Genomic DNA, 23,837 nt, shown 5'->3' on the forward strand with positions numbered 1-23,837 from the left:
GAAACGTTAATCAGGGACACAGAATTGTTACTGAGGGCCACAGAACTGTTACTTAGGGCCACAGAATTGTTACTCGCACAGACACAGAATTGTTACTCAGGGACACAGAATTGTTACTCAGGGACACATAATCGTTTAATTAAAGAGTATATCAGACAACATGCAGAGGAGTGGCAGAGGAGGCAATGTTTTAGGAGCGAGCAGACGTGGCAGCAGAGGAAGGGGTCGAGGCAGCACTATTCGCAGCCAGAGGCCAGTGCTCCCGGTGTCATCCAGCGGTCGTGTCTCCACCGACAACCCTGCCGTCATCGATTGGTTGGCTCGGTCGTCTTCCTCTTCCCAGGTCACCTCTGACACCTACAGCCAACGGTCGGTGGGTACGTCAGACACAACCGTTAGTTGGCATGACCAAGCCCACTGAAATCACGTGTCCTCTACCTGCCCCTGTCCTTTGGTGTTCCCTCACCAAGCGAAGTATCGCATGCTGTGGGCTCAGCCCCACTGTACAGTGAGGAAGAGCTAACAAGGGCGGTCAGGAACGGGGGGAGACATCCGCCTTTTCAGCAGCTAGGCGAAGAAGTAGTGGCGAGGAGAGTGGCCCGGTAGCCGGTCTAGAGACAGGTCTGTCTCCTGACCCAGACGCAGCCGAGGGGGCTAGTAGTGAGGCGGAGACCCTACTTGATGATGAGGAGGTTGATCGCACTTGGCAGCCTCGTCGTCATCAGGCAATTTCTTCCGCATCATCAGGAGAAGAGGGTGGCAGCTTGGCAGTGAGCGAAACAGTCGGTGGGTTGCCCAGGAGACAGCAGCAGGGTCGCAGCAGTGTCAGTGGAAGCAGTGTCAGTGGAGCCAAACGGCCACGGAGTAGAGCACCAGCTCCACTGCAGCCTACCACCACGGCCAGTAGTGGTGCCGGTGTGCACGGAGGAAGCAGCAGTCAGCCAGTGAGGAGTATCGGGGGCAAAGTTTCCTACTCGGCGGTGTGGCAATTTTTCGTCAAGCCGCCCGAGGAAGTAAATGTAGCCGTATGTCGACTATGTGGCCAGAAAGTCAAGCGTGGCCAGGGGGCCCATGTTGGGACTACAGCGTTGCGGCAGCATATGCAGCGTCGCCATTTGGTGGCCTGGGAAAACCGTGATAAAGATACGGCGGTTCTGCCCGCCCCAGCCCCCGCTCCATCACCCGCTCCGTTACTTGCTCCGTCACCCGACGTCAATCGCCCTCCATCAGCCAGTCAAGGCTCCAACACCTCTGCTGAGGGGAGTTGTCGCTCGTTGGCATCTTCCGCTCGTTCAGATGCTCCTTCTCCTGCTACTCCTCTTCACGGATTCCGTCAGCAGTCTTTCTTGGAATCCGTTTCCAAGAGACAACAGTTTGCGAGCACGCACCCGACGGTGCAAAAGCTGAACGTCCTCCTGTCCAAGTTGCTGGTGCTGCAGTCCCTCCCTTTCCAAGTGGTGGACTCAGCACCTTTCAGAGAAATGATGGCTTGTGCCGCGCCACGGTGGAGAGTGCCAAGCCGTCATTTCTTCGCCAAAAAGGCAGTGCCAGCCCTGCATTCACATGTAGAAGACATGGTGGGCCAGTCTTTGAGCATGTCGATCTCTGCCAAAGTGCACGGCAGCGCCGACGTGTGGAGCTGTAACTATGGTCAGGGACAGTACATGTCATTTACGGCCCACTGGGTGAACGTGGTGCCGGCACAGCCGCACCAGCAACTTGGACAGGTCACGCCGCTTTTGCCTCCACGTTTGCACGTCCTTGGTCCGGCAAAGATGTCCGCCTCTACCACCTCTTCTTCCGCCGTGTCCTCAGCCGCCACCCCCGTGCCAAGTCCCATTACCCGACCGGCATATCACATGTGCAGGGCGCAACGGTGTCACGCTGTTCTGCACCTGGTATGCCTTGGCGAACGTAGTCACACAGGGGAGGAACTTCTGAGTGTAATGAACAGAGAAATCGACAGATGGCTGTCTCCGCGCAAACTGAAAATCGGAACCATGTTGACCGACAACGGAAAGAACATGGTGTCTGCTCTGCGTCAAGGAAGGTTGTGCCATGCGCCATGCATGGCTCACGTGTTCAATCTGGTTGTCAAGCGGTTCCTAAAATCCACCATCCCACTGCAAGACATCCTTAAAATGTCACGTAAACTTTGCATGCATTTCAGCCATTCCTACACCGCAAAGCACACCCTCCTTGAGCTGCAGCGGCAGAACGGAATTCCACAGCATCGCCTGATCTGCGACGTTGCAACAAGGTGGAATTCAACCCTACACATGTTAGACCGCCTTTACGAACAGCGAAAGGCCATCACCGATTTCCTGATGTTACAAGCGGATAAAGGTACTCCCCTGTGTAACTTCGATGTCAGCCATTGGCAGCTCATGCGTGACACCTGCCGCTTGCTCAGGCCCTTTGAGGAGGCCACGCTATTCGTGAGTCGGCAGGACTATGGGATGAACGACGTCATTCCTCTGTTGCACATCCTGGAACAAATGCTGTTAACAATGGCTGGTCAGGGTGCGGTAGACGTGGCGCACAGATCTCAACGCCACATGACCCCTGTGGGGGCAGGACAGGAAGAAGAGGAGGAGGTAGAGGAGGACATTTGTGCTCAGGAATTATTGAGTGAAATGGGTGGTTTTTCCACTCAGCGGACAGGAGTGGAGGAGCAGGAGCATCTGGTAGAGGAGGAGGAGGAGGAGACAGAGGACCCAGACGCACCGTGGCAGTATGCTGTGGAGATGGAGGCAGGGAGTCCCTCGCATTCCTTGGCACAAATGGCCCATAGCATGCTCGGTTGCTTGCGTAGCGACAGCCGAATAATAACCATCAGACAGAGGGATGACTTTTGGCTGTCCACCTTGTTGGACCCTCGCTACCGTTCCAAAATGGTGGCCTTTTTCACACCTGCTGAGAGGGAGGCCAAAATAACGTACTATAAAAACCACCTATGTAGTCAGTTGGTCTCTGCCTTTGTGCGCCAACGTCCATCCTCAGACACTGTGGGCCCTGTGCGCTCGCGTTCCGCTGCCATGGCAGCAGGGGAGGGGTGGGGTGGTAGGAGCAGTGGCAGCTCCACCAGCAGTGGCTGCCTCAGTCTGCAGTCGATGATGAGTAGCTTTCTTCACCAGCGCAGTGAGGAAACTACTAACCAGCCGCAGCAGCAGCAGCATCAGGTGGACCTGGAGCAGGACCTCAAACAACAGGCTTGGGCCTACTTGGACAGCACCCTGCCAACCGAGGTAGACAATCCCCTTGACTACTGGTCAACGAAACTTGACCTTTGGCCCCAACTAGCTGAATTTGCCCTTGAAAGGCTGTCATGCCCAGCCAGTAGCGTGGAATCGGAGCGCGTGTTTAGTGCGGCAGGAGGTATTGTAACTCCGCGGAGGACACGACTGTCCACCCAAAGTGTGGAGAGACTGACGTTTGTGAAAATGAATCAGGCGTGGATTAGTCTGGATTTCAAACCACCAGTTCCTGACACAACTGACTAAATCCGCCATGAATCATGCCTCAAACATGTGCCACTTTGAGGTCTCCTCACACACTGCTGGTGTGTAGAATTTTTTGACATAGGGTGCTGGCAGATTACGGGCCTCCCATAGCTGCTGCCAGGCCCCTAATCTGCCATAGGCCCCTATATACCGCCTCCTCATGCTGCTGCCAGGTCCAGAGTCTCTCATGGGTCCCTGTACGGCCTCCCATTGCTGCTGTCTCCATCGCCACACTCTGCCATGTGCCACTTTCAGGTCTCCTCACACACTGCTGGTGTGTAGAATTTTTTGACATAGGGTGTTGGCAGATTATGGGCCTCCCATTGCTGCTGCCAGGCCCCTAATCTGCCATGGGCCCCTATATACCGCCTCCTCATGCTGCTGCCAGGTCCAGAGTCTCTCATGGGTCCCTGTACGGCCTCCCATTGCTGCTGTCTCCATCGCCACACTCTGCCATGTGCCACTTTCAGGTCTCCTCACACACTGCTGGTGTTTAGAATTTTTTGACATAGGGTGCTGGCAGATTACGGGCCTCCCATAGCTGCTGCCAGGCCCCTAATCTGCCATAGGCCCCTATATACCGCCTCCTCATGCTGCTGCCAGGTCCAGAGTCTCTCATGGGTCCCTGTACAGCCTCCCATTGCTGCTGTCTCCATCGCCACACTCTGCCATGTGCCACTTTCAGGTCTCCTCACACACTGCTGGTGTGTAGAATTTTTTGACATAGGGTGCTGGCAGATTACGGGCCTCCCATAGCTGCTGCCAGGCCCCTAATCTGCCATAGGCCCCTATATACCACCTCCTCATGCTGCTGCCAGGTCCAGAGTCTGTCATGGGTCCCTGTACGGCCTCCCATTGCTGCTGTCTCCATCGCCACACTCTGCCATGTGCCACTTTCAGGTCTCCTCACACACTGCTGGTGTGTTGAATTTTTTGACATAGGGTGCTGGCAGATTACGGGCCTCCCATAGCTGCTGCCAGGCCCCTAATCTGCCATGGGCCCCTATATACCGCCTCCTCATGCTGCTGCCAGGTCCACAGTGTCTCATGCCATGTGCCACTTTCAGGTCTCCTCACACTGCTGGTGTGTTGAATTTTTTGACATAGGGTGCTGGCAGATTATGGGCCTCCTATAGCTGCTGCCAGGCCCCTAATCTGCCATAGGCCCCTATATACCGCCTCCTCATGCTGCTGCCAGGTCCAGAGTCTCTCATGGGTCCCTGTACGGCCTCCCATTGCTGCTGTCTCCATCGCCACACTCTGCCATGTGCCACTTTCAGGTCTCCTCACACTGCTGGTGTGTAGAATTTTTTGACATAGGGTGCTGGCAGATTACGGGCCTCCCATAGCTGCTGCCAGGCCCCTAATCTGCCATAGGCCCCTATATACCGCCTCCTCATGCTGCTGCCAGGTCCAGAGTCTCTCATGGTTCCCTGTACGGCCTCCCATTGCTGCTGTCTCCATCGCCACACTCTGCCATGTGCCACTTTCAGGTCTCCTCACACACTGCTGGTGTGTAGAATTTTTTGACATAGGGTACTGGCAGATTACGGGCCTCCCATAGCTGCTGCCAGGCCCCTAATCTGCCATAGGCCCCTATATACCGCCTCCTCATGCTGCTGCCAGGTCCAGAGTCTCTCATGGGTCCCTGTACGGCCTCCCATTGCTGCTGTCTCCATCGCCACACTCTGCCATGTGCCACTTTCAGGTCTCCTCACACACTGCTGGTGTGTAGAATTTTTTGACATAGGGTGCTGGCAGATTACGGGCCTCCTATAGCTGCTGCCAGGCCCCTAATCTGCCATAGGCCCCTATATACCGCCTCCTCATGCTACTGCCAGGTCCAGAGTCTCTCATGGTTCCCTGTACGGCCTCCCATTGCTGCTGTCTCCATCGCCACACTCTGCCATGTGCCACTTTCAGGTCTCCTCACACACTGCTGGTGTGTAGAATTTTTTGACATAGGGTACTGGCAGATTACGGGCCTCCCATAGCTGCTGCCAGGCCCCTAATCTGCCATAGGCCCCTATATACCGCCTCCTCATGCTGCTGCCAGGTCCAGAGTCTCTCATGGTTCCCTGTACGGCCTCCCATTGCTGCTGTCTCCATCGCCACACTCTGCCATGTGCCACTTTCAGGTCTCCTCACACACTGCTGGTGTGTAGAATTTTTTGACATAGGGTACTGGCAGATTACGGGCCTCCCATAGCTGCTGCCAGGCCCCTAATCTGCCATAGGCCCCTATATACCGCCTCCTCATGCTGCTGCCAGGTCCAGAGTCTCTCATGGGTCCCTGTACGGCCTCCCATTGCTGCTGTCTCCATCGCCACACTCTGCCATGTGCCACTTTCAGGTCTCCTCACACACTGCTGGTGTGTAGAATTTTTTGACATAGGGTGCTGGCAGATTACGGGCCTCCTATAGCTGCTGCCAGGCCCCTAATCTGCCATAGGCCCCTATATACCGCCTCCTCATGCTACTGCCAGGTCCAGAGTCTCTCATGGTTCCCTGTACGGCCTCCCATTGCTGCTGTCTCCATCGCCACACTCTGCCATGTGCCACTTTCAGGTCTCCTCACACACTGCTGGTGTGTAGAATTTTTTGACATAGGGTACTGGCAGATTACGGGCCTCCCATAGCTGCTGCCAGGCCCCTAATCTGCCATAGGCCCCTATATACCGCCTCCTCATGCTGCTGCCAGGTCCAGAGTCTCTCATGGGTCCCTGTACGGCCTCCCATTGCTGCTGTCTCCATCGCCACACTCTGCCATGTGCCACTTTCAGGTCTCCTCACACTGCTGGTGTGTAGAATTTTTTGACATAGGGTGCTGGCAGATTACGGGCCTCCCATAGCTGCTGCCAGGCCCCTAATCTGCCATAGGCCCCTATATACCGCCTCCTCATGCTGCTGCCAGGTCCAGAGTCTCTCATGGTTCCCTGTACGGCCTCCCATTGCTGCTGTCTCCATCGCCACACTCTGCCATGTGCCACTTTCAGGTCTCCTCACACACTGCTGGTGTGTAGAATTTTTTGACATAGGGTACTGGCAGATTACGGGCCTCCCATAGCTGCTGCCAGGCCCCTAATCTGCCATAGGCCCCTATATACCGCCTCCTCATGCTGCTGCCAGGTCCAGAGTCTCTCATGGGTCCCTGTACGGCCTCCCATTGCTGCTGTCTCCATCGCCACACTCTGCCATGTGCCACTTTCAGGTCTCCTCACACACTGCTGGTGTGTAGAATTTTTTGACATAGGGTGCTGGCAGATTACGGGCCTCCTATAGCTGCTGCCAGGCCCCTAATCTGCCATAGGCCCCTATATACCGCCTCCTCATGCTGCTGCCAGGTCCAGAGTCTCTCATGGTTCCCTGTACGGCCTCCCATTGCTGCTGTCTCCATCGCCACACTCTGCCATGTGCCACTTTCAGGTCTCCTCACACACTGCTGGTGTGTAGAATTTTTTGACATAGGGTACTGGCAGATTACGGGCCTCCCATAGCTGCTGCCAGGCCCCTAATCTGCCATAGGCCCCTATATACCGCCTCCTCATGCTGCTGCCAGGTCCAGAGTCTCTCATGGGTCCCTGTACGGCCTCCCATTGCTGCTGTCTCCATCGCCACACTCTGCCATGTGCCACTTTCAGGTCTCCTCACACACTGCTGGTGTGTAGAATTTTTTGACATAGGGTGCTGGCAGATTACGGTCCTCCCATAGCTGCTGCCAGGCCCCTAATCTGCCATAGGCCACTATAAACCGCTTCCTCATGCTGCTGCCAGGTCCAGAGTCTCTCATGGGTCCCTGTACGGCCTCCCATTGCTGCTGTCTCCATCGCCACACTCTGCCATGTGCCACTTTCAGGTCTCCTCACACTGCTGGTGTGTAGAATTTTTTGACATAGGGTGCTGGCAGATTACGGGCCTCCTATAGCTGCTGCCAGGCCCCTAATCTGCCATAGGCCCCTATATACCGCCTCCTCATGCTGCTGCCAGGTCCAGAGTCTCTCATGGGTCCCTGTACGGCCTCCCATTGCTGCTGTCTCCATCGCCACACTCTGCCATGTGCCACTTTCAGGTCTCCTCACACTGCTGGTGTGTAGAATTTTTTGACATAGGGTGCTGGCAGATTACGGGCCTCCCATAGCTGCTGCCAGGCCCCTAATCTGCCATAGGCCCCTATATACCGCCTCCTCATGCTGCTGCCAGGTCCAGAGTCTCTCATGGGTCCCTGTACGGCCTCCCATTGCTGCTGTCTCCATCGCCACACTCTGCCATGTGCCACTTTCAGGTCTCCTCACACTGCTGGTGTGTAGAATTTTTTGACATAGGGTGCTGGCAGATTACGGGCCTCCTATAGCTGCTGCCAGGCCCCTAATCTGCCATAGGCCCCTATATACCGCCTCCTCATGCTGCTGCCAGGTCCAGAGTCTCTCATGGGTCCCTGAACGGCCTCCCATTGCTGCTGTCTCCATCGCCACACTCTGCCATGTGCCACTTTCAGGTCTCCTCACACACTGCTGGTGTGTAGAATTTTTTGACATAGGGTGCTGGCAGATTACGGTCCTCCCATAGCTGCTGCCAGGCCCCTAATCTGCCATAGGCCCCTATATACCGCCTCCTCATGCTGCTGCCAGGTCCAGAGTCTGTCATGGGTCCCTGTACGGCCTCCCATTGCTGCTGTCTCCATCGCCACACTCTGCCATGTGCCACTTTCAGGTCTCCTCACACACTGCTGGTGTGTTGAATTTTTTGACATAGGGTGCTGGCAGATTACGGGCCTCCCATAGCTGCTGCCAGGCCCCTAATCTGCCATGGGCCCCTATATACCGCCTCCTCATGCTGCTGCCAGGTCCACAGTGTCTCATGCCATGTGCCACTTTCAGGTCTCCTCACACTGCTGGTGTGTTGAATTTTTTGACATAGGGTGCTGGCAGATTATGGGCCTCCTATAGCTGCTGCCAGGCCCCTAATCTGCCATAGGCCCCTATATACTGCCTCCTCATGCTGCTGCCAGGTCCAGAGTCTCTCATGGGTCCCTGTACGGCCTCCCATTGCTGCTGTCTCCATCGCCACACTCTGCCATGTGCCACTTTCAGGTCTCCTCACACTGCTGGTGTGTAGAATTTTTTGACATAGGGTGCTGGCAGATTACGGGCCTCCCATAGCTGCTGCCAGGCCCCTAATCTGCCATAGGCCCCTATATACCGCCTCCTCATGCTGCTGCCAGGTCCAGAGTCTCTCATGGTTCCCTGTACGGCCTCCCATTGCTGCTGTCTCCATCGCCACACTCTGCCATGTGCCACTTTCAGGTCTCCTCACACACTGCTGGTGTGTAGAATTTTTTGACATAGGGTACTGGCAGATTACGGGCCTCCCATAGCTGCTGCCAGGCCCCTAATCTGCCATAGGCCCCTATATACCGCCTCCTCATGCTGCTGCCAGGTCCAGAGTCTCTCATGGGTCCCTGTAAGGCCTCCCATTGCTGCTGTCTCCATCGCCACACTCTGCCATGTGCCACTTTCAGGTCTCCTCACACACTGCTGGTGTGTAGAATTTTTTGACATAGGGTGCTGGCAGATTACGGGCCTCCTATAGCTGCTGCCAGGCCCCTAATCTGCCATAGGCCCCTATATACCGCCTCCTCATGCTGCTGCCAGGTCCAGAGTCTCTCATGGGTCCCTGTACGGCCTCCCATTGCTGCTGTCTCCATCGCCACACTCTGCCATGTGCCACTTTCAGGTCTCCTCACACTGCTGGTGTGTAGAATTTTTTGACATAGGGTGCTGGCAGATTACGGGCCTCCCATAGCTGCTGCCAGGCCCCTAATCTGCCATAGGCCCCTATATACCGCCTCCTCATGCTGCTGCCAGGTCCAGAGTCTCTCATGGGTCCCTGTACGGCCTCCCATTGCTGCTGTCTCCATCGCCACACTCTGCCATGTGCCACTTTCAGGTCTCCTCACACACTGCTGGTGTGTAGAATTTTTTGACATAGGGTGCTGGCAGATTACGGGCCTCCCATAGCTGCTGCCAGGCCCCTAATCTGCCATAGGCCCCTATATACCGCCTCCTCATGCTGCTGCCAGGTCCAGAGTCTCTCATGGGTCCCTGTACGGCCTCCCATTGCTGCTGTCTCCATCGCCACACTCTGCCATGTGCCACTTTCAGGTCTCCTCACACTGCTGGTGTGTAGAATTTTTTGACATAGGGTGCTGGCAGATTACGGGCCTCCTATAGCTGCTGCCAGGCCCCTAAACTGCCATAGGCCCCTATATACCGCCTCCTCATGCTGCTGCCAGGTCCAGAGTCTCTCATGGGTCCCTGTACGGCCTCCCATTGCTGCTGTCTCCATCGCCACACTCTGCCATGTGCCACTTTCAGGTCTCCTCACACACTGCTGGTGTGTAGAATTTTTTGACATAGGGTGCTGGCAGATTACGGTCCTCCCATAGCTGCTGCCAGGCCCCTAATCTGCCATAGGCCCCTATAAACCGCCTCCTCATGCTGCTGCCAGGTCCAGAGTCTCTCATGGGTCCCTGTACGGCCTCCCATTGCTGCTGTCTCCATCGCCACACTCTGCCATGTGCCACTTTCAGGTCTCCTCACACTGCTGGTGTGTAGAATTTTTTGACATAGGGTGCTGGCAGATTACGGGCCTCCTATAGCTGCTGCCAGGCCCCTAATCTGCCATAGGCCCCTATATACCGCCTCCTCATGCTGCTGCCAGGTCCAGAGTCTCTCATGGGTCCCTGTACGGCCTCCCATTGCTGCTGTCTCCATCGCCACACTCTGCCATGTGCCACTTTCAGGTCTCCTCACACTGCTGGTGTGTAGAATTTTTTGACATAGGGTGCTGGCAGATTACGGGCCTCCCATAGCTGCTGCCAGGCCCCTAATCTGCCATAGGCCCCTATATACCGCCTCCTCATGCTGCTGCCAGGTCCAGAGTCTCTCATGGGTCCCTGTACGGCCTCCCATTGCTGCTGTCTCCATCGCCACACTCTGCCATGTGCCACTTTCAGGTCTCCTCACACACTGCTGGTGTGTAGAATTTTTTGACATAGGGTGCTGGCAGATTACATGTCTCCCATAGCTGCTGCCAGGCCCCTAATCTGCCATAGGCCCCTATATACCGCCTCCTCATGCTGCTGCCAGGTCCAGAGTCTCTCATGGGTCCCTGTACGGCCTCCCATTGCTGCTGTCTCCATCGCCACACTCTGCCATGTGCCACTTTCAGGTCTCCTCACACTGCTGGTGTGTAGAATTTTTTGACATAGGGTGCTGGCAGATTACGGGCCTCCCATAGCTGCTGCCAGGCCCCTAATCTGCCATAGGCCCCTATATACCGCCTCCTCATGCTGCTGCCAGGTCCAGAGTCTCTAATGGGTCCCTGTACGGCCTCCCATTGCTGCTGTCTCCATCGCCACACTCTGCCATGTGCCACTTTCAGGTCTCCTCACACACTGCTGGTGTGTTCAGTTTTTTGACATAGGGTGCTGGCAGATTACGGGCCTCCCATAGCTGCTGCCAGGCCCCTAATCTGCCATGGGCCCCTATACCGCCTCCTCATGCTGCTGCCAAGTCCAGAGTCTCTCATGGGTCCCTGTACGGCCTCCCATTGCTGCTGTCTCCATCGCCACACTCTGCCATGTGCCACTTTCAGGTCTCCTCACACTGCTGGTGTATTCCATTTTTTGTCATTGGGTGCTGGCAGATTACGGGCCTCCCATAGCTGCTGCCAGGCCCCTAATCTGCCATGGGCCCCTATACCGCCTCCTCATGCTGCTGCCAGGTCCAGAGTCTCTCATGGGTCCCTGTACGGCCTCCCATTGCTGCTGTCTCCATCGCCACACTCTGCCATGTGCCACTTTCAGGTCTCCTCACACTGCTGGTGGGTTCCATTTTTTGTCATAGGGTGCTGGCAGATTACGGGCCTCCCATAGCTGCTGCCAGGCCCCTAATCTGCCATGGGCCCCCGTACCGACTCCTCATGCTGCTGCCAGGCTCGTAATCTGTCATGCGCCCCTGTACCGCCTCCTCATGCTGCTGCCAGGTCCAGAGTGTGTCATGGGCCCTCGTACCGACTCCAAATGCTGCTGCCAGGCCCGTAATCTGTCATGGGCCCCTGTACCGCCTCCCCATGCTGCTGCCAGGTCCAGATTGTGTCATGGGTCCCTGTACGGCCTCCCATTGCTGCTGCCAGGCCTGTAATCTGCCATGGGCCCCCGTACCGACTCCTCATGCTGCTGCCAGGCCCGTAATCTGCCATGGGCCCCTATACCGCCTCCTCATGCTGCTGCCAGGTCCAGAGTGTGTCATGGGTCCCTGTACAGCCTCCCATTGCTGCTGTCTCTATCGCCACACTCTGCCATGTGCCACTTTCAGGTCTCCTCACACTGCTGGTGGGTTCCATTTTTGTCATAGGGTGCTGTATGGCCTCCCATTGCTGCTGCCTCCACCGCCACACTGTGGCTCCACACTCTGGTTTTGGCCCCGTGACTGCCCAAATGAGTGAAGTGTGCGGTGATTCTAAGATCGACGGCACTCATCTGCATGTCATACTGCCTGACAGTATTATTTCTCTTCCCCAGCAGACTCCAAGGGCATTTAAATTAAAGGTACAGTGTTCAGCACTAATATTAAGTCTCTCTGAAGCCTAGAATCACCCTTTTTTAAGTTAAATTCACAGCGAATATATTCGACTCGAATCGAAATTTTTCCACGAATTCGCCGAATCAGTCGAATCGAATTTTTGAATACTTCGCTCATCTCTAATTAGAATCCTTAATTTTATAATGAATATATAAAAACAAAATGCAAACAGCAATGTGCAAAATGATTCAGAACTTCCTTCTGTTTGTTTTTTTTTTTATTTCATTATTTGGCTGTTTTTCTTATTTTTTAAAGACAGTATTTTTAAAGTAAAAAATAGCAACATGTTGTGAATTTTTTTTTTGCATTCCTTATTATATATTTCATTGTTTAAAGGTGTAAAATAACCATAAAAGGTAGCAAAAAAAAAGCTAAAAACATTTAAAATTGCAATAATTTTTTTCTATTTCCCCTTGTCTAAAAAAGCAACAACAATTGGTTACTCTAAAAAGTTTAAAGTATGCTTGAAGTGTTACTAAACCCCGGACCCTGCATTCACTATATCTGGTCTCCCCGGACCCCGCATTCACTATATCTGGTCTCCCCGGACCCCGCATTCACTATATCTGGTCTCCCCGGAACCCGCATTCACTATATCCGCTCTCCCCGGACCCTGCATACACTATATCCGCTCTCCCCGGACCCTGCATTCACTATATCCGCTCTCCCCGGACCCTGCATTCACTATATCCGCTCTCCCCGGACCCTGCATTCACTATATCTGCTCTCCCCGGACCCCGCATTCACTATATCCACTCTCCCCAGACCCTGCATTCACTATATCTGGTCTCCCCGGACCCCGCATTCACTATATCCGCTCTCCCCGGACCCTGCATTCACTATATCCGCTCTCCCCGGACCCCACATTCACTATATCCGCTCTCCCCGGACCCTGCATTCACTATATCGGGTCTCCCCGGACCCTGCATTCACTATATCCGCTCTCCCCGGACCCTGCATTCACTATATCCGCTCTCCCCGGACCCCGCATTCACTATATCTGCTCTCCCCGGACCCTGCATTCACTATATCCGCTCTCCCCGGACCCCGCATTCACTATATCCGCTCTCCCCGGACCCCGCATTCACTATATCCGCTCTCCCCCAGGACCCCGCATTCACTATATCCGCTCTCCCCGGACCCCGCATTCACTATATCCGCTCTCCCCGGACCCTGCATTCACTATATCCGCTCTCCCAAAACCCCGCATTCACTATATCTGGTCTCCCCAGACCCTGCATTCACTAGATCCGCTCTCCCCGGACCCCGCATTCACTATATCTGGTCTCCCCAGACCCCGCATTCACTATATCCGCTCTCCCCGGACCCCGCATTCACTATATCTGGTCTCCCCAGACCCCGCATTCACTATATCCGCTCTCCCCGGACCCTGCATTCACTATATCCGCTCTCCCTGGACCCTGCATTCACTATATCCGCTCTCCCTGGACCCTGCATTCACTATATCCGCTCTCCCCGGACCCCGCATTCACTATATCCGCTCTCCCTGGACACTACATTCACTATATATGCTCTCCCCGGACCCCGCATTCACTATATCCGCTCTCCCCGGACCCCGCATTCACTATATCCGCTCCCCCTGGACACTACATTCACTATATATGCTCTCCCCGGACCCTGCATTAATTTTATCTGCTCTCCCGGACCCCGCATTCACTATATCAGGTCTCCCCGGACCCCGCATTCACTATATCCGCTCTCCCTGGACACTACATTCACTATATATGCTCTCCCCGGACCCCGCATTCACTATATCCGCTCTCCCCGGACCCCGCATTCACTATATCCGCTCCCCCTGGACACTACATTCACTATATATGCTCTCCCCGGACCCTGCATTAATTTTATCTGCTCTCCCGGACCCCGCATTCACTATATCAGGTCTCCCCGGACCCCGCTTTCACTATATCCGCTCTCCCTGGACCCTGCATTCACTATATCCGCTCTCCCCGGACCCTGCATTCACTATATCCTCTCTCCCCGGACCCCGCATTCACTATAGCCGGTCTCCCCGGACCCCGCATTCACTATATCCTCTCTCCCCGGACCCCGCATTCACTATATCCGCTCTCCCCGGACCCCGCATTCACTATATCCGCTCTCCCCGGACCCCGCATTCACTATATCTGCTCTCCCCGGACCCTGCATTCACTATATCCGCTCTCCCCGGACCCCGCATTCACTATATCCGCTCTCCCTGGACACTACATTCACTATATATGCTCTCCCCGGACCCTGCATTCACTATATCCACTCTCCCCGGACCCCGCATTCACTATATCCGCTCCCCCTGGACACTACATTCACTATATATGCTCTCCCCGGACCCTGCATTAATTTTATCTGCTCTCCCGGACCCCGCATTCACTATATCAGGTCTCCCCGGACCCCGCTTTCACTATATCCGCTCTCCCTGGACCCTGCATTCACTATATCCGCTCTCCCCGGACCCTGCATTCACTATATCCTCTCTCCCCGGACCCCGCATTCACTATAGCCGGTCTCCCCGGACCCCGCATTCACTATATCCTCTCTCCCCGGACCCCGCATTCACTATATCCGCTCTCCCCGGACCCCGCATTCACTATATCCGCTCTCCCCGGACCCCGCATTCACTATATCTGCTCTCCCCGGACCCTGCATTCACTATATCCGCTCTCCCCGGACCCCGCATTCACTATATCCGTTCTCCTCAGACCCCGCATTCACTATATCTGCTCTCCCCGGACCCCGCATTCACTATATCCGCTCTCCCCGGACCCCGCATTCACTATATCTGCTCTCCCCGGACCCTGCACTCACTATATCTGGTCTCCCCGGACCCGGCATTCACTATATTCGTTCTCCCCGGACCCCGCATTCACTATATTCGTTCTCACCGGACCCCGCATTCACTATATCTGCTCTCCCCGGACCCCGCAGTCACTATATCTGCTCTCCCCGGACCCTGCATTCACTATATCTGCTCTCCCCGGACCCTGCATTCACTATATCTGCTCTCCCCGGACCCCGCATTCACTATATCTGGTCTCCCCGGACCCCCGCATTCACTATATCCGCTCTCCCCGGAGCCTGCATTCACTATATCTGGTCTCCCCGGACCCTGCATTCACTTGATCTGGGCTCCCCAGTGCTGTATTTAGGTTCTGTACTGCCCTAGGCATAAAATTTGGATGTCCCCGTCACCCTGGAGAGAGCCAGACACCAACTAACAGCACCCCTCCCCCCCCTCCCCCCCAAAGGAAGGGAGAGAACCTGACACTGACCAACACCACCTCCCCCCTGCCCCCCCCCCCCAGCCAAGAGAGCCCTCCACTAACAAATGCATTTCCCCGGTGATCAGCAGATTGACGGTGCAATATCCAGCTCCTGCAGACTAGAAGTGTAGCTGTCTGCCTGTGCCTCCGATACCTGGAATAACAGGAAAAAAGAAGCACCTGTCCAAAAAAGTGCAAGTTTGATGGTAGATTAAAAGGCATTTATTGAGAATACCAACAAGTACATCAAACCAACGCATTTCGGGAGAAAGGACTCTCGATGTTGCTGCACCAGTTAAATTAGACAGATTCCCACAATGGTTATATATATTCCAGCTTTCAGAGGAAAAACTGATGTTATTCCAGACCAACTAATCCTCCGATACCGGCCGGCAGTTACTTCAGCCCAGGAAACCCCATGGACTACGTGAGTGCTCACCAGCACCTTTTCATTGAAACGTTCATGCCGTCAGCTGCAAAGGCAGATGGTACTTGTAGGTATTCATTCACAGAATGGTCAAGCCTTTTCTTAACCTCTTCACGCCAGCCGCACACAAATGTGTGGCCTCCCGTCGTCTGGGCCTAGACACCAAGTGGCCGTACATTTGTGTGCAATTAAGAAAAACATATGTGCTGAGAGCGCGCGCCCTGCTCGCTCCCAGCACACATATCTGGTACTCACGGAAAGGTCCCGATCTCCTCTTTCGATCTGGACTTTTCCGGATTATGTGACTGCCAGGACGACGAATTACGGTGGTCACATGACCCTAAAACCCCACCCCGCCTCCCGGCTTCTGAAACCCTTGAAGGGCTGGGAAGCTCCAGCGCCAAGGGGATAAATTGTGACAGCGGATGCAAGGAGAAGATCCCCAGCCTGCTGTCACAGGGAGGGTGGAGGATCGGGGGGGAGAGTCACAGTAGTAAAAATGGGTGGAATGGGTAACATGTTCTCGAAGGTGAACATATCCTTTAATTATTCATGTTCTTCTTGCTGCAGTGTCCTAAGTCAATTCTAAAGAACAGTTTTAGCAAACTCTAGTCTAACCGAAACTACTTATTTCATGACTAATTCATATTTGATAACATTTCACACCCATACCTACTCTCCACTGTTCCTGCATGGTCATTCTTCACTCACTTCATCTACTCAATAGGAAAACCAATGGTTACACTTCATACAATGTCACCCTGTGTATTGCGATTGTATAAATGACCTCAAGGAGTAGCAACCGACAATGTCACCAATAACATGATGATGGGAATCATGTGACCCAGCTATATCTGAGGAATATGGGTTTTCCTGGGAATGGCCATTCCTGCAATGGGATATTCATATTTTCCATGTTGCAGATCTAATTGGGTGCTCTGTGTTGGCAATACAGGGAAAATGATACAATGACAAATATTGCTATAGTTTGAGAAGAATAATACACAACACATGTAATGAACTTACTGGTTGGTAATGATATCATATCGGGGGCCGTAGGAGCTGTCAGCTGTTGGGGTGGCGTAGCAGTTTTTTATGACGAGCACAAATGGTGATGAAGCCGTAGCTCCGGTTACAATGACACCAACATATAGCATGGAGGTGGAGTTCAGCCACACCTGGGAGGCAGTATATGGGGTGGTGTAGCTGGAATCTTGGAAGAGACCCATCGTAATTGTGAAATTTGCTGTTCCAGTTACATTGATAATAGCCGAGCTGTAACAGAATATAGTCATTATTAAAAATTGTAAGAAGCAAAAATTCTAAATACATCTTCATTTATAGTCTCAGATAGAGATAGCCGGTTTTTTGTTTTAGGATACATGAAGTATTTTTGGTTCATACCATCAATATTAGACATACATTTATATGTACCTACAAGGGGCGGACTGACAACTCATGGGGCCCCTGGGCAATAGGGGATCATGGGGCACCTGGGCAATAGGGGATCATGGGGACCCTGTGTCCTTGCCCAAACTCAAAAAAGCCTATGAAAAAGGTACCAGGGGCATCTCATGGGGCCCTCTACTGACCCCGGGCCCTCGGGCAGTGCCCGAGTTTCCAAATGGTCAGTCCGCCCCTGGTACCTAAATACATTTATTCCACTATCTTTTAAATGAATAAATTAAAATCACATCTCACTGTTAGAAGATTTGTAGCCAGCCTTACTCTATACTATGGGGAGAATGCATGGTATGAATATATTGAGGCTGATTTACTAAAGGAGTTGAGGATTCTCACACAGTATATTTTGTGAATATTCATTTTAATTTATTGTCATGTCAAAAGCAAATCCTCTTTTTTTCTGCACATGATTGGATAACTAAAGTGAATAGTCACACAATATTGATACATGCACATTACAATTAAAAGTAAAGGTTTACACATGGGGCTCTTTCTGCTGCAATTGTTTGTGTATGTTTTGTATACAAGATCCTATCTAGTTGGAGAGGGTCTGGGGTCATGACCAAAGCAGCCTACCACCCGGGTTACACAAAGAATAATATATATGCTGGGCATTATAGGAATGTGTAGGGGCCAGAGGCGGACTGACCATTTGGAAACTCGGGCACTGCCCAAGGGCCCGGGGTCAGTAGGGGGCCCCATGAGATGCCCCTGGTACCTTTTTCATAGGCTTTTTTGAGTTTGGGCAAGGACACAGGAGCCCCATGATCCCCTATTGCCCGGGGGCCCCATGAGTTGTCAGTCCGCCCCTGGTAGGGGCTCTTCATTTCTCAGCTCATCCTTCACATGGCTATGGAGGAGCAGATAGGAGGAAATGAATATGGTCTATATCAGACAAGGACAGGGTTGGCAGTTATTGAAAGTTTCATAATCAGGGCTTGAAGAACAACCCAATACTAAAACATACATCGGGCATTAAAGACAAACCAATTAAAAACATATTTAATGGGTTCTACTTTTTCTGTTTTTGATGCTCCTGCTCATTAAAATGCTGAATCTGTGGAGGCTACCTAAGTAAAATGAAGTTAAAATGAAGTTCTGGCCAGCCTGGATAGCAACAGACATTGTTCTAGTTGTGGGGAGCCCAGCAATGACAGACCTTGGTCTGGTCTCCAGGAGGCACCACTGACTTGGGGGGACAAAAGTCACATGGAGAATTGAATATAAGTCAGAGATGGTGGCCTAATCTTCATACCGACACTAATTTGCTGCTCATTCTACATCAGCAGTTTCCCAGCCTAAGGCAGTTTGGTGACAAAGCAGGGACAACGGCCAAATGGTGTTTGTATGTACTAATACATATGGAGGGAAGCAGCGGTGCATGGAGAGGGTCAGAGAGGGGAAAACAGAGATCAATATGTAACAATACACATGGTAATAATAATAATAATGTCCATGAGTCCTACAAATCATGGGTCCATGTAGAGGAGTCCAGAAAAAACCCACACTCTCAGTAGTAGCGTGGAAGCCGCTCTGAATGAAAAATAAAAAGAAGCACAGAAGCACTTTCTGAGTGTAGAGATGGATAAAAACTGATTAATAATAAATAGAGCAACTCACAAAGGAAGTGTATAGGCTTAGCATTTCACATCCGTATCTCTCTGCTGGCAATGAGATCGGGACTGCTGAGGCTACATGATCCTGGGGCCGCTTGGCCACACCGGTGGTTCAGTCCATTCTCCTGCGTTCGCTTCTGGTAATGTCACAGCTGTCGGCTTAGGGATTCCATAGCAGACTTGGAGCCCCAGGAACCACCAGTGTGGCTTAGGGGCCTTGGGGTTACGTAGCCTCAATGGTCTCGATCTCATCTCCAGCAGAGAGATACTTATGTGAAATGCTAGCCTATACTCTTCCTTTGTGGGTTGCACTATTTATTATTAGTAAATCAGTTTTTATCAATGTGATGGGAGTCTTGGGTGGGGGGCTCATGGAACACAGCTCACTTTGGAAAGGTGGGGAGACCCCTGTCTCAGCTCCCCATATCCCTATTATGTGTAAGTCACCCTGTGCCTGTTAGGGGTACAGGGTGATCTGTCCTAATATTGGGGTGTGGGAATGTTGATTGTTTAATGCCATGTGGTTGCATCCCATTGTTCTATTGTGTGTCTTGCTTGGGAGCAAACTATTATGGGATGTATGTGTTTGTGTGTATTAGCTTAGTGGGTGGGTGTCTCCAGCAGTCCTCCCTACTGATGGGACTGTCTGCTAGTGTGAAGTTTGAATATCTGTGTGTCTTGTTGTGAAGTGTAGATTGCCCCGCCCTGGGTCATTATGCAGGGAGGGGGGACTGTCCCCTGAGTGTATAAAAAGCCAGTTCGAATTTCAAATAAAGAGTTCCATGGTCAGACAGACTGGAGTCGTCTAGTCTTGTTTGGTCTGCTTTGGTGTCTGTGGTCGGTGTTCGGACGGGGAAGCGGTATTATAACGGAAGTACCAAAGCGCAGACAGGGTCGGTTCCATTACAATCAATCACTACACTCAGAAAGAGCTGCTGTGCTTCTTTTATGTACCCATATGTCAGGACCACTTCCCTTCAGCTGATTTACAATGATCATTAACATATCAGTTTGTATTTTATCACATCATCCCTAGACTCAGTATATGTCTGCCTGTGTGACTGGAAGGTTGACTGTAATCCTGATATATAACTTGGTCACTCTGGAATATGTTGGTGCTATATATACATAGGAATTACATTTCTGGACTGGACACCAATTGGACAGTTACAACATCTGAGTGCGATCTCAGCTCATTCAGCACTACACCTGTATCTAGGAAAGGTACCAAGGAAAAGTGACTCACACTACGTAGGTGCTGACAGCGGTTAGAAGGCTGATCTCCATATTTACTGGATAAGAGCAATGGAAGTCAATGGGGTACTCATCTCTTACAATCACTCCGTCAGATTTTGGTGTTAGGTATACAGTATTTGTATATGTGATATCAGTTCCATCGTTCTGAAAATAACATTTTCAGCAAAAATTAAAGAACAATTTCAGTCAAAAGTATGTTTCTTTTTTCACTTTGGTTATTAGGACATATCCCATGTTATGGTCATGTAGTCATATATGCATCTTCTTTCCTCTGCCGCCTGCCACTCACCAGTCTAAGCTGACATTTTTGTCAAAATGTGGCAATAAAATGCACTAGCATAGCAATAAAGTGACCAATGATTGGTTTACTGATCGCTCTCTGTTTGTCTCTGTTGTATCCTCCACCATAGAGATCATCCAACACTGGACTGAGTCACCTTTTACTGCTCATTTTGGTCTCCTGTTCTTCAAGGGGGAATCCAGGGCTCAGTTACATTGTAACAGCTGCTGACCCCGATCTGTTCTAAACATTTGTGATTTACAAATCATTTTATTGATTCTTATTGAGAAACTGGCAAGCCTGCTAGAGCATACTCATCATCCAACCTCACCACACATTCAGATCCATCAATTGAGGATTTTAATTTCACATTAATATTCACCAGAATGTAACCTTTCAGTTGGACAGAGAATGGGAAGAAGGGATGATGGGTAGGTGAATATCCCGGGTTTACTTGCTTGACCTAAATCCCCCCTTAGTGGTTTTCTTCTATCAGATCACTACAAGAAATCTGTTGTATATCTGACACATATCAGGTACATCCTTTTATTTTTATTAAATTCTGTTCTTGTTTTCTCTTGAAATACAGATAACATAATGTATGATTGCATATCCAACGCGTTAAAATGATTTAATTACATCATACATAATCAAAAAAAAGAATTTAAAAAGTAACATAACCACTGATATACTTAGTCTGAATAGCAACAGGGTCACTGCATGTCCTCATGTTACCTTCTCAGAGCCCATTGATAAAGAAGTCCAGTGAAAGAAAAAAAACTAATTGAATACAGAAAGTGTTATAAAAATACAGTGATGGCCATGTCTTCATTCACACTCACTGCAAGACTAGGAACTTGTTATAAAGATCCAATCCCCATTCACTTGTGATGGGGGAGAAGAAGCCTTTGGTTAAACAAATGGGGACAATGGTGAAGCAAACATTCCATGAATACAACATTAAGGTGTCCGTTGATGAACCAACGGTAATAGATCACTGCTCAGTTCTCCGGCATTCTCGGAGAACACAGTTCTCCTGAGAATGCAGTTTATGAAGCAGTTCTCCGAACGAAGGGAGAACGGTCTACAAACTCTGGAGAACGGTCTACAAACTCTGGAAAACGGCTCGCGAGATTACAGTAAAAGATCAGTTTACTAAGCAGAGATAAATTATCTCTCCTTAGTTTGCAGTCCCTCCGATTCTCCAGCTCTGGGCTGGAGAATCTGGAGGGAGAACACAGATCTCCAGAGAAGGGCTGACATGATCTCCTGAGTGTCATAAACTGTGAATGACCAGAGAATAGCTGAGATCTGTTGAATCGCAGCTATTCTCTGTGTCATAAACGGACACCTTAGTTTTATCCAAATATGTATTTTATCTTTCTGTGTTTCCAGGATGATATCTTCACTTTTAGAATTAGGAAGTCTATGTAACAAGTTATCTATTATATCAAATCAGATAAAGATGTAGAGGACTTCTACGTACCCCAATGGATCCCCCACAACTACCATTTGCTGGCCGTGTGATGAAAGTGATGTAACTTTCATTGCTTCGTTCAATGATTCCTCGGCAGGAATTGTCTCTCAGATGGATGGATGAGGTGTTAAAGCCCAGCTGCTCCAGAAGACATTTGCTGAACCTCACTTCTATGTTCTCCAGGCCACAGGTGACTTGTGGTATACGGACATCTACATAAGTAGAAAGAAGGATCACATGGAATGGTGAAAATGGGGCATCAAAGTATAAAACAAGTATTATTTTGTACATTTCCTAGGTATTCTCATAGGCATTCTGCCTAAATAGTACTTGTACTGTATTTCTGTATAATGTCGAGGTATTATATACAGTGCCTAGGAAACATATATTGCATATTATAATAACACAGATATTTCATGCTTTGCCTAGAAATGTCAAACACTCTATAGATTTTCTAGGCATTCTAGCCAATGCCTACTTTCCACACATTGACAGATATATACAGTATATACACGGCTCAAAAAAATGAAAGGAAGACTTTGAAAACCCATCAGATCTCAATAGGGAAAAAAATCTCCTGTTGGATCTCTATACTGACATGGACGGGTGATGTGTGAGGAACGTAAGGACGCCCCATAGTTTGATGGAAATGAAAATGATCGACCTACAGAGGACTGAATTCAAAGACACCCCGTGAATGAAAGTGAAGAAATGATGCAGCAGGCGAGTCCATTTTGATGAAATGTCATTGCAGCGACTCAGAATGGTCCTCAGTAGTCTGTATGGCCCCCACGTGCTTGTATGCATGCCTGACAACGTTGGGGCATGCTCCTAATGAGAGGACGTATGGTGACCTGGGAGATTTCCTCCCAGATCTGCACCAGGGCATCAGTGAGCTCCTGGAAAGTCTGAGCTGCAACCTGGTGGTGTAAGATGGACCCAAACATTATATACCCGAGGTGTTCTATTGGATTTAGGTCAGACGAGAGTGGTGGTCATTCAATGGTATCAATTACCTCATCTTTCAGGTACTGCCTGCATACTCTCGCCACATGAGGCCAGGCATTGTTGTGCACCAGGAGGAACCTAGGACCCCCTGCACCAGGAGGAACCCAGGACCCACTGCACCAGGAGGAACCCAGGACCCACTGCACCAGGAGCAACCCAGGACCCACTGCACCAGGAGGAACCCAGAACCCACTGCACCAGTGTAGGGTCTGACAATGGGTCCAAGTATTTCATCCCAAAACCTAATGGCAGCCAGAGTGCCATTGTCAAGCCTGTAGAGGTCTGTGCATCCCTCCATGGATATGCCTCACCAGGCCATCACTGACCCACCACCAAAACGGTCATGTTGAGTGATGTTACAGGCAGCATAATATTCTCCACGGCTTCTCCAGACACTTTCACGTCTGTCACATGTGCTCAGGGGGAACCTGCTCTCATCTGTGAAAAGCACAGGGCACCAGTGGTGGACCTGCCAATTCTGGTGTTCAATGGCAAATGCCAATCGAGCTCTATGGTGCCAGGCAGTGAGCACAGGGCCACTAGAGGATGTCCTCAGGCCACCCTCATGAAGTCTGTTTCTGATAGTGTGGTCAGAGACATTCACACCAGTGGCCTGCTGTAGGTCATTTTGTAGGGCTCTGGCAGTGCTCATCCTGTCCCTCCTTGCACAAAGGAGCAGATACCGGTCCTGCTGATGGGTTAAAGACCTTCTACGGCCCTGTCCAGCTCTCCTAGAGCAACTTCCTGTCTCCAGGAATCTCTTCCATGCTCTTGAGACTGTGCTGGGAGACACAGAAAACCTTCTGGCAATGATACATATTGATGTGCCATCCTGGAGGAGTTGGACTGCCTGTGCAACTTCTGTAGAATCCAGGTATGGCC

At 51.4% G+C, this 23,837-nt stretch overlaps 1 protein-coding gene across 1 annotated transcript in view; it reads right to left on the minus strand.

Moving 5' to 3' along the window:
* The window catches only part of LOC149470703 (uromodulin-like), a 64,084-nt gene that overhangs the window by 13,459 nt on the left and 26,788 nt on the right, over positions 1-23,837 (minus strand). The window contains exons 12-14 of the mRNA XM_089661564.1: positions 21,957-22,159; positions 20,180-20,334; positions 16,880-17,128 (exon numbers count right to left, since the gene is read on the minus strand). Of these exons, the coding sequence (XP_089517690.1) occupies positions 16,880-17,128; positions 20,180-20,334; positions 21,957-22,159 (607 nt within the window). The remainder of the gene's footprint in view (positions 1-16,879; positions 17,129-20,179; positions 20,335-21,956; positions 22,160-23,837) is intronic.

Source organism: Staurois parvus, unplaced genomic scaffold (assembly GCF_062004578.1).
Source record: "Staurois parvus isolate SC_StPar_1 unplaced genomic scaffold, SC_StPar_1.0 ptg000034l, whole genome shotgun sequence".
Classification (NCBI taxonomy): domain Eukaryota; kingdom Metazoa; phylum Chordata; class Amphibia; order Anura; family Ranidae; genus Staurois; species Staurois parvus.